The sequence below is a fragment of the Lepus europaeus genome, chromosome 11 (genome assembly GCF_033115175.1).
Source record: "Lepus europaeus isolate LE1 chromosome 11, mLepTim1.pri, whole genome shotgun sequence".
NCBI lineage: Eukaryota > Metazoa > Chordata > Mammalia > Lagomorpha > Leporidae > Lepus > Lepus europaeus.
The window spans coordinates 51,495,545-51,506,076 of record NC_084837.1 but is presented as its reverse complement, the minus strand read 5'-3'; the positions used below and the strand labels follow the sequence as shown (position 1 = coordinate 51,506,076).

Below are 10,532 nucleotides of genomic sequence, written 5' to 3'. Positions count from 1 at the left end.
AAAGTACAGCAGAAGCTACCGGGCCTTCTTAAGGACCAGGCCCATGTGGGGAATCCCACAGGAGTCCCAAAAATAGAGTCACAGATCACCACTTACCAGACAAGCAGAAGGAGGTGAACTGTGGAAACTCCACAGAGAAGCCTAGAGTCAAAACTACCACTATCCACAAAGTGAAAGTAAAGACAAATGGAGTCACTCATGTCAAGCCAGAGACTGATGACATCACTTACGTCAAGCTTAGTGCTTGCCAAGAAAGATGCTCCTCATCAGACTGAACAGACATCCCTGGGCAGTCTGATAACGTGTGTGCTACAAGAACGATACCCTTAAGTTACCTTCCTACTTGCACGATGATTGGACGCAACCTGAGAATGAGCTGGAAACACCCAATCCTAAACAACAGATTGGTGGCCCCCTGGGAAACTCCAAGAGGGAGCACAACTGACCGGGAACACCCGAACTGAACAAGCAGGAGAGTTGCCAGGAAAATTAGGATAAAAGGAGAGCCTTTGGCACTACTCTCCATCCTCTCGAGGATCATGGCCCCGTGTGTGAACCTCTGGATCTCCACACATCTGGAGCTGAAGAGGCAGCCCGTTACTCTGCGAGGAGCAGGTAACAGCACAAGCCAATAACAGATCAAAGGCCCGGTGTGTGTGAACCTCTGGATCTCCACACATTTGGAGCCGAAGAGCCAGCTCGCCAGCCCCCTTGCTAAGAGACACAAGGCGACTATGGGATCAAACTCCAGTGGAGCTGTCACCTCGCCACTTCGCTTGGACATTTTATCAGCCTGCTGCCAGACCTGACCACAGAGCCGAACCAGGCCTCTCAGCAGGGGACATCTCCAACTCCTTGCCTTGCCATCCACCTGGGAACTCTGAGCCCACTGCCCAGAATGACAGCCTTCCCACAACTTCCTGCCTGTAAGTGACTGATCCGAGATCCGTTTCTGCCAAGACATTGAGCTCTGCACTTTGCACATTGACTCTTTTTCGTGCCCATGATGCGAGCCTTGAAAACGCAGCTTTTATAAATGACATTAGCCATGTGTAATGTAATATGAATATGCTTTGACCCTGCGACTAAAAATGTTAGCTACCTTGCTGTACATATAGTATTATAACTGAATAGCCCTCAAAGTTATTTTAACACTGTATACTGTGATCTGTGGATTAATGAATAAGCTCAAGTAGTATTATTGATATTGATATTAATGGTATTGATTCCAATAGTTCTTTAGTCATTAAGGAAATAGTGTTATTCTGATAGTTGTGTTATTATAGTAAGTTAAGTAGCAGTTAAGCTATAGATTAGACTGTTAAGTATATTGATAAGTATGGATTGATAAGTATATTGATACTGATAAATGTATTGACCTCAATGAGCATGCTGATTAGTAGTGTGATAAAAATCCCTGGTGTGTAAGCAATAAAAATCTCTCATTGTGAAGGCAGTCTTGTGTCCTTGTATTCCTTTCTTCCCCGTGCTCTGACACGTCGCTCTTAAGCCCTGTCAAGCTGTGTGACAGCATGCACTTGCGACAGCCCAGAACCGGCACAGCATCATTTCCAACACATCCTATTGGCTAAGACAAGTCACAGGGACAGCCTATAATAAAGAAGAGTACAAATACTGGGAGGGATGGTTCCTTTGGGGTCACAAAACTAACAGCCTACCATTGGCTAGTTCCAGCTGCAGAACTTTTTTAAATAATCTCTAAAAAGTTTGTTTACAGTAACATTATTTTTAAATTTTTTTTTTACTTGACAGGAAGAGTTATAGACAGTGAGAGAGAGAGAGAGAGACAGAGGTCTTCCTTCCGTTGGTTCACTCCCCAAATGGCTGCTACAGCCGGCGCACTGTGCCGATCCGAAGCCAGAAGCCAGGTGCTTCTTCCTGGTCTCCCATGCGGGTGCAGGGCCTGAGTTCTTGGGCTGTCCTCCATACAGTAACATTCAATACATGTTGCGTCATACCACTAATTATCACCAAATCTGTATTAAATCTCTTTGCCTCCTAGTTTTCACTATTTGTCAGGTACATTCATAACCTTCTAAAACTAGCAGGCTACTAGATCTTTCCCAGACTATGTTGTTCAGACAGCACTCTGTACTTAGGACTTTGTAAGGGTTTAGTGTAATCAACTCTAACCTCCTTAGTAGTTTTTTTCCTTGGAGGAGGGAGATTTCATCTTATGTATCTTTAAGAATGCTTTCAGTGGGGCTAGCGTTGTGATACAGTGGGATAAGCTGCCACCTGTGATGCCACCATCCCATATGAGTGCTGGCTGGTTCAGTCCTGGCTGCTCCCTTCTGACCCAGCTCCACACTAATGTGCCTGAGAAAGCAGTGGAAGATGGCACAAGTACTGAGACTGGTACAGCCTAATGGAGAGACCAGGGTAGAATTACAGGCTCCTGGCTTCAGCCTGGCCCAGCCCTGGCCATTCCAGCCATTTAGAGAGTGAACCACAGGATGGAAGATATATCTCTCCCTCTCTCCGTCTGTATCTATAACTCCACCTTTCAAATAATTTTAAAAGGAGGATAGGACCATGTGCTGGCTAGGCCACCACCTGCCATCAGCAGAGTTGAGTCCCAGCTGTCCCACTTCTCATCCAGCTTCCTACTGGTACACCTGGGAAGGCAGCAGAAGATGGCCCAAGTACTTGGACCCTTGCCACTCATATGGGAGAACTGGAAGGAGTTCCAGGCTCCTGGCTTGGGCCTGATCCAGTAGCAGCCCCAGATGTTGCATCCATCTGGGGAGTAAACCAGTAGATGGAAGAGTTTTCTGCCTCTCCATCTCTGTAACTCTGCCTTAATCTTTGGAAAGAAGAATGCTTTCAGCTTCATGAAACAACACTCAAGCAACAGACTTAGAGCCTAAAGAATAAAGAACTTTTAAACTATCTTACACAACCAACTCTAGAAACAGTGGCTCCAGAACCACAAATCAATGACATCATCAAGTATTTAGGTATTTTTCTTTTTTTTAGCCTTCAAGAAATTAGCTTTTCGTCTTGAGACCTGCCCCTCAACATCACAGTCCCACACAACCGCACTTAATTAAGGGGAAAGGGAGCCATGGAGTTTCCTCCTGGTGGTTTATGCTTTTATCTGGGAGGAAAGCATCCCCTAGAAGCTGCCTTTCCTGCAACTCTATCAGACTCCACACTACTCTCAAATTTTATTGCATAAGCAACTACAACACTATCTAGCAAAAAGAATCAAATACCAGCCGAGGTTAACCCTCTGCCTGCGGCACCGGATTCTGTCCTGGTTGCTCCTCTTCCCATCCAGCTCTCTGCTGTGGCCCGGGAAGGCAGTGGAGGATGGCCCAAGTGCTTGGGCCCTGCACCCCATGGGAGACCAGGAGAAGCACCTGGCTCCTGGCTTCCGATCGGCGCAGCACCAGCCCTGGCGGCCATGTGGGGAGTGAACCAACGGAAGGAAGACCTTTCTCTCTGTCTCTCTCACTAACTCTGCCTGTTAAATTAAAAACAAAAATCAAATACCATGGAATGGGAACAACCCACATCAAACACGGCCGCCAAGACTGGAGGCTATTTTCAACCCAACAAATCACAACGCACAATCGCGACTCTGGAGGACAGAGGCATAGACCCCGGGTTCACGCCGTCGCTAACAAGCGCCGCGAACATTATCAGACGAGCTGAGGTGCGTTCAGGGCTGTAGACACATTTCCTTTCAAATTCGGAAAAGCACGAGTCCGTTAGCGTCGCCCTTGGATTCTTCTTACCCGCCTCAAGTTCAGCCGGCAAGCTCCGGGCTCCTTTACCACGTGACCTCGGGCCACGCGCCGGCTTCCTGCCTTTCCCAGAGGGAACGCCTCCCGCCGGGCTACGGTCCTGAGTGCGCAGGCGCGGACGCCAAGCCTCTTCCGGGCAAAATGGCGATGGGGTTAATGTGCGGCCGCCGGGAGCTTCTGCGCCTGCTGCGACCCCAGCGCCAGGTAAGCGTGGCCCCGGGGCCGAGCGCCCGCGTACTGCCTTGTCCCTGTGACTGGAGCTGGGGGCACTAGCAGACGCTGACCCGCTCACTAGGACCTGTGTGTCATGACCTCGGAGCGCGTGAGGACGCGGGAGGGTTACGTCCCGGCGCCGTGGCGTTGTTCGTCCCGGGGGACTGGCTGCGCTCCTGCCCCTCAGAATCCTTCAGCCTCGTCCTCTGAGCGCGGCGCGGCTTCGGGGTAACCGCGGTGCCGGAGAGCCCTGGGCTGGCCCCCGTTGCACGCCCTCGGGCCGATGGTCTGCGCGTGGAGTGCAGCAGTGGCCTCACCTGTGGGAGCCGGGCGCCCCGCTTCCCGGGACGCTGAGCTCTGGGGCTTCGCTCGCGGTAAAGGGGCTCCACCATCCTTCTCCCCGCTCAGTTCCACAGCGTCGCAGGGCCCTCGCAATGGCCCCGGAAACCGCTGACCCCCGGGCTCCTGTTCCCAGCCGGCCGGGGCTTGGGGCGCCCGCGCTACGTGCTCATCGCGGCCGCCGGCCCCCGCTCGCTCAGTGTCTCTGCCGTCTCGTTTGCAGGAGCCCAGGTAAGAGGCCTTTTAATTCCTGGAGGCCGGGAGCGGTGCTTCTTGCTTGGTTTTTTTTTGTTTGGGAGGAGGGGCAGGAACGAGTTGTCCACACTTCCCACAGTGCCCCAACATGTTAGCGTCTGTGCTCGGGAGTAAGTTTTCAGTTCACTGGGGGGATGATTGGAAAGTACAGGAGGAATTTATGTGAAAGGCATTGTCTGACACAGAGGTGGACAAACCACTGATGAGGGAAGATTTGATTCAGAGTGTGTGTGGTAGAAAAATTACACCGTGGGTACCAAGTGCATGATTTTGGGGTGCTGTCTCAGAAGAGGAGATCAGCTAGGTGTTTAGGTCTTAAAAATGGAGTTGTTTTAAAGAAAAGTCTAAGTGTACTAGTTTTACTAAAACCATAATCATCATATTCAAAAGGCTAAATTTTGGGAAGCTGCTATGAGAAGTAACTTCTCTTCCTGCCTAGAGGCAAAAATAAGTTGTCCTTTTTACACATGAAAGCTGTGGGTATTGCAGGCTGCCCCAGAAAAACAAAAGTAAAGAGCACTGGTTGTTGTAGGACATTTCTACGTCTTCCCCCCCCGCTGAGTATCACACCTGACTTCCTTTTGCACAGGTTCCACCTGCTCCTGTTGTCCCTGCAACTCCTTCAGCCTCAGTGGTACCTGAGGTGCCTTCCGAGACTGCGGATGTAATCCAGGCTGCTGCAGAACAGAGCTTCACTGAGCTGGGCCTGGGGTCGTACACCCCAGTGGGACTGATTCAGAATTTACTGGAATTTATGCATGTTGACCTGGAGCTACCATGGTGGGGGGCCATTGCTGCATGTAAGGGAACTTGGGAATAGAACCTTAAAGGTGGTATTTCAAGGGGTGAGCATCCGGTCTAGCAGTTAGGATATCTGTGTCCCGTATCATAGAGGCTGGGTTTCATACACAGCCGCCTGACTCCGGCTTCGTGCTGGTGCAGCCTCTGGAGGCAGCAATGATGGCTCAAGTGATTGAATTCTTGCTACTCATGGTAAATCCAGATTGAGTTCCTGGCTCCCAGTGCAGCCCCTGGCCCTACCCAGACCTGCTGGGGACATTTGGGGAATGAACTGGGAGAAGGGATCTGTGTGTCTCAGATTCTGTCAGTGGGCAGCGGAAATAGTTGGAGAAGTTCAGGAGTCAGAAAAGCAGATGATTCAAATGAGGGCCAGAGGCTCGTGATACCTAGCGGCACTCTGTTTCCTGAAGAACATTATAGAACCACTGGATCATCTGGCACTCAAGAAGTAGAGATGATTGAATGGGAGAGTGCGGTTGGTATAGAGGGGCCTTTTTCACAGTGATGACACTACCCTTGTTGGGGAGAGTAGAAGGTTAGATCAGGCACCTGAAACCCAGAGTTGGGAAAGCACTCAGATTGTTCTTACAAAGGCTAGAACTGTGCTTTGAATCGTTTCTTCCACACCTTGCTACGTCCTTATCTCTTCTGTCCTGTGTCTTCAGCATCTAACTCCTTACTGCCGTACTTTGAGCGTAAACATGTTCAAGCATACCCATGTGGTCCTTCTTCCTTTCATAGCTGTTATTTAAAAACAGGATTCTGCCTCTGGTGGTGCTGCTTCTTTCCATTTACTCTTTGACCCTCAGCAGTCTGGCTTTTGGTAATATCACCTGAGTTCTGGTTGTCATAGGACATTATATTTAGTTATATAACTGCCAGTGATGACATTGCTAAGTCAGGTTTTCCTGGCACGTTTGGCCTTTCTGCATTAGGCATTTTAGAAGTTGAAGCCTACCCCTTGGCTTCGGTAACAGTGTTTCCTGATTTCCTTCCTCTAGTCCTGATCTTACCCTCCCGTTGCCATTACCGGTACTCTGCACACCCCTTCACTGCTGCTGTCCTGAGTTCCCGTCTTGGCTCACCCTCCGCTCCACGTCACCACAATGTTGATAGAACCTAAACCTGTCTCTTCTCAGCCTAGGCCTACTTGTATGTCTACAGAGACTATGAACTAAATACTTGTCAGAATGATTGGGAAACGTGAAGTGTAAGAAAATAAATAGCAAGAAACTAAAACAGTCACCAGGTCACTTCCTATGCACAGTTTCCATGACAGCTTCCCAGTTTATTCCTGGCAGCCCAAGAGCTCCATAAAGTGCGCTCTGAGCAAGGGGAAGGCCAGAGCATCTCCCTTCGTTCAGGCCAACCTGATTTATTTGTTTTGTGTATTTGGGCCCTGCCTATGGGTAAAAAAAAGAAAATTCCATTGATAATAGAAAGCTTTAGAAGGCACTGAGCTTCGGTCAGCTTTGTGTTCAGGAACAGGAACAGCTTAGAGGAGGTGACTGAGTCTCGTGTGTGTCTGAGCAGAGGACTGAGCAGTGCCCCTGCCCTTACCTCTGGGCATCATGGCACAGAGCACGGGAAAGGCTGAAGTCAGACCCTTTCGGGGGGGCAGGGGACCTAAAAAGCCTTCAGCCACAGAACTGCTTCACTGTCACTCCAGTCCTAGTTTGTGTTTTCCAGGTACGGTGCTTGCCCGCTGCCTGATTTTTCCTCTCATCGTGAAAGGCCAGCGGGAGGCAGCCAAGATCCACAACCACGTGCCTGAGATCCAGAAGTTTTCCGCTCGAATCCGAGAGGCCAGGTTGACAGGAGACCACGCCGAGTGTAAGTTGCAGGGTGCTGTGGGGGAGGATCGCATTCGCACTTCTGACAGTGGGCTGGGGGAAGTCAGGAGTTGCTACTGTTGGGCCAGTTCTAAAGACTGATCTGCTTCTTGGGCCCCATGCTTCCAGGGGTGGCCAGGGTCGGTTCAGACTTTCATGGGCCTGGTGATGAGGACGTTCACACACACACACACACACACACCATAACTATTAGCCCAACCATTGATGTTCTCTTACCTCAGTGTACAAGGCCTCGTCAGAGATGACACTTTACCAGAAAAAGCATGATATTAAACTCCTCAGACCTCTCATTCTACCTCTGACTCAGGTAAGCCAAAACCTTTCCCTCTACTTCACCCAATTGCCTTCTCTGTGTTTCCCATGCCCCAGGCCCCTAAAAAGGCAGGCGGTGGTGACACAGTGGCTTTCAGTCATGGAGTAACAGAAATGTCTCTGCTAACGTATGCCCCCGCTGTGTATCCTGTGAAACAGGCTCCGATCTTCATCTCCTTCTTCATTGCCTTGAGAGAGATGGCCAACCTTCCTGTGCCCAGCCTGCAGACAGGCGGCCTTTGGTGGTTCCAGGATCTCACCGTGTGTGATCCCACCTACATCCTGCCGATGGTGGTCACTGCTACGATGTGGGGTGTGCTGGAGGTAAGCCCTGGCTGGCCAGGCGCCAGGCCCATAGAGTGACCAGGTGTAGGGAAGAAAGCAGTTGTGGACCATGGTGATCCTTCACTCCCTGGTGGGTGAGAGGCAGTTTCACTAAAATGGCACATGTCACTCTTTTCTTCTGCTGCCCCAGCTGGCCTGGTTTCTTCCCCTTGACAGCTAGGTGCTGAGACAGGCATGCAAAGTTCTGACCTTCAGTGGATGCGAAATGTTCTCCGAGTGATGCCCCTGGCAGTTTTGCCCATAACCATCCACTTTCCCTCCGTAAGTAATGGCTTAGGGGCTGCCTCCTGGCAAGCTGACCGGGGATACAACGTCTGAGACCTTCTCTTTATTCTCTCCCAGGCAGTGTTTGTGTACTGGCTCTCCTCCAACCTGTTTTCCCTGGGCCAGGTGGCCTGCCTCCGGATTCCTGCCGTACGCACTGTACTTAAAATCCCCCAGCGTGTTGTGCATGACCCTGACAAATTACCTGCACGAGAGGGCTTCATAAAGAGCTTCAAGAAAGGTGAGGGCCTGCCCTGTACAGAACAGAAGCAGGAGACAGTGGTCTCAAAGCAGGGACAAGACTGCCTCTTGTCTTTCTCCAGGCTGGAAGAATGCCGAGATGGCGCATCAGCTTCGAGAGCGCGAACGACGCATGCAGAACCACTTGGAGCTGGCGGCCAGGGGTAAGTAATCCTCTCAGGCCAAGTCCTTCTCTTGGTTCTTGTTTTCCTGTTACTGAAATTTCTTTTCTTTCCCCCAGGTCCTCTAAGGCAAACCTTTACCCACAACCCTCTGCTACAGCCTGCAAAGAACCACCCTTCCAACACCCCCAGCAGCAGCAGCAGCAGCAGCAGCAGCAACAGCAACAAACCAAAGTCAAAACCCTGGAGTGACACGATTGGCTGAACTGTGCTGCCTCCTCATTCTGGCAGGAACTGTGTCTCTTCAAAGACTCATCCTCAAAACGAGGCTTAATGCCATGTCCTTGTCCCAGACCTAGGAACCGTGGGACATGGAGATGTTCACTTTTACGTCCATTTTTAGAGTGGCTCCCACTACAGACTTTAATGCCTGCATGTAAGAGAGTGCACTGGGGAGCCAAATGATCTTCCCATCCACAGGGTTAGTAAACCTCTGTACTACGTGCTGCTTCCTGACACTTTTCTGTGTGCCACAGAAAAAAAGGATACATTTGGTCATGACTGCTCTCGCTGACCTGTGCCCTTTGGGGAAATGTCTTAGTCTTTAAATTAAGCATTGAGCATAAACCTCTACTCCATAGATGTGTCTCTGTACCCACATTTGCATCACAGTCATGGAAGTATAAGATTATATTAAAAAGGGATGGCGCTGTGGCGTATTGGGTAAAGCTGCCACCTGCATGGCCAGCATCCTATATGGGCACTGGTTCGAGACCCAGCTGCTCCACTTCTGATCAAGCTCTCTGCTATGGCCTGGGAAAGCAGTGGAAGATGGCCCCAGTGCTTGGGCTCTTACACTCATGTGCGAGACCCAGAAGGAGCTCCCAGCTTCAGATCAGCCCAGATCCTGCTGCTGCAGCCATTTGGGACGTGAACCAGCAGATGGAAGATTCTCTGCCTCTAACTCTTTCAAGTACATACATAAATCTTATTTTTAAATTTTATTGCATTATTACCAATGAGTGTCAATACTACTTTTTGGTGTTTTGTTTTTATTGTTGTTGTTTTTTTTTTGACAGTTATAGACAGTGAGAGAGAGGCAGAGAGAAAGGTCTTCCTTCCGTTGGTTCACTCCCCAAATGGCCGTCACGCCAGTGCTGCGCTGATCCAAAGCCAGGAGCCAGGCGCTTCCTCCTGGTCTCCCATGCGGATGGAGGGCCCAAGGACCTGGGCCATCCTCCACTGCCCTCCCAGGCCACAGCAGAGAGCTGGACTGGAAGAGGAGCAACCGGGACAGAATCCAGCGCCCACATGGGATGCCAGTGCCACAGGCAGAGGATTAACCAAGTGAGCCACAGCACTGACCCCAACAAATTATATTTAAATGTAGTAACCACATTTTCTTAAAGATTTATTTATTTGGAAGGAAGAGTGATAAGGATGGAGAGAGAGATCTTCCATCTACTTGTTCACTCCCTAAATGCCTGCAACAACTGTGCTAAGCCAGGTGTCAGGATGTGAGTGGATGACAGAGACCCAGGCACCTGAACCATCATCTGCCACTTCCCAGAATGTGCAGTAGAAGAAAGCAGAAAGGGAAGCGTAGGTTGGACTTACTCCCAGGCACCCTAAGCAGCAGCTTAACCTGCTGTGCCACACCTGCCTCAGTAACTATACTATTTAGACCCCAAAATTTTCCTTTAAGGAGTAGATTTGGGGCCGGCATTGTGACATAGGAGGTAAAGCTGCCACCTACGATGCTGGCATCCCATAGGAGCACCAGTCCCCAGCTAATGGCATGGGGAAAGCAGTGGAAGATGGCCCAAGTGCTTAGGCCATCCTGGCTTCTGGCTCCAGCCTGGTCCAGCCCTGGTATTGCAACCATCTCAGGAGTGAACCAGTGGATGAAAGATCTCTTACTGACTTTGAAATAAATCTTTAAAAAAAAAAAGAGATGTGTTCAAATTCTTAATGATAATTTTCAAAAGATTGTGTTTAGTCTTCTCTCTTTTCAG

General features: G+C 50.0%; 1 protein-coding gene across 1 annotated transcript; it reads left to right on the top strand.

The window, feature by feature from the left end:
- Positions 1-3,895: 3,895 nt before the first annotated feature.
- On the top strand, positions 3,896-10,460 carry OXA1L (OXA1L mitochondrial inner membrane protein). Its single transcript, XM_062205465.1, has 10 exons — positions 3,896-3,977; positions 4,395-4,556; positions 5,170-5,380; positions 7,071-7,214; positions 7,456-7,541; positions 7,706-7,870; positions 8,048-8,152; positions 8,234-8,396; positions 8,479-8,559; positions 8,637-10,460. Exons 1-10 carry the CDS (start codon positions 3,915-3,917, stop codon positions 8,780-8,782), a joined length of 1,326 nt encoding a protein of 441 aa, XP_062061449.1. The 5' UTR covers positions 3,896-3,914; the 3' UTR covers positions 8,783-10,460.
- The last annotated feature ends 72 nt before the right edge of the window (positions 10,461-10,532 follow it).

What these genes read in the sequence shown, in the direction of transcription:
- OXA1L (XM_062205465.1), top strand. Translation starts at nt 3,915, where the DNA reads ATGGCGATGGGGTTAATGTGCGGCCGCCGGGAGCTTCTGCGCCTGCTG. An exon ending in TAACCATCCACTTTCCCTCC is followed by an intron (nt 8,153 to 8,233) that starts GTAAGTAATGGC and finishes ATTCTCTCCCAG; the next exon opens with GCAGTGTTTGTGTACTGGCT. An exon ending in CATAAAGAGCTTCAAGAAAG is followed by an intron (nt 8,397 to 8,478) that starts GTGAGGGCCTGC and finishes GTCTTTCTCCAG; the next exon opens with GCTGGAAGAATGCCGAGATG.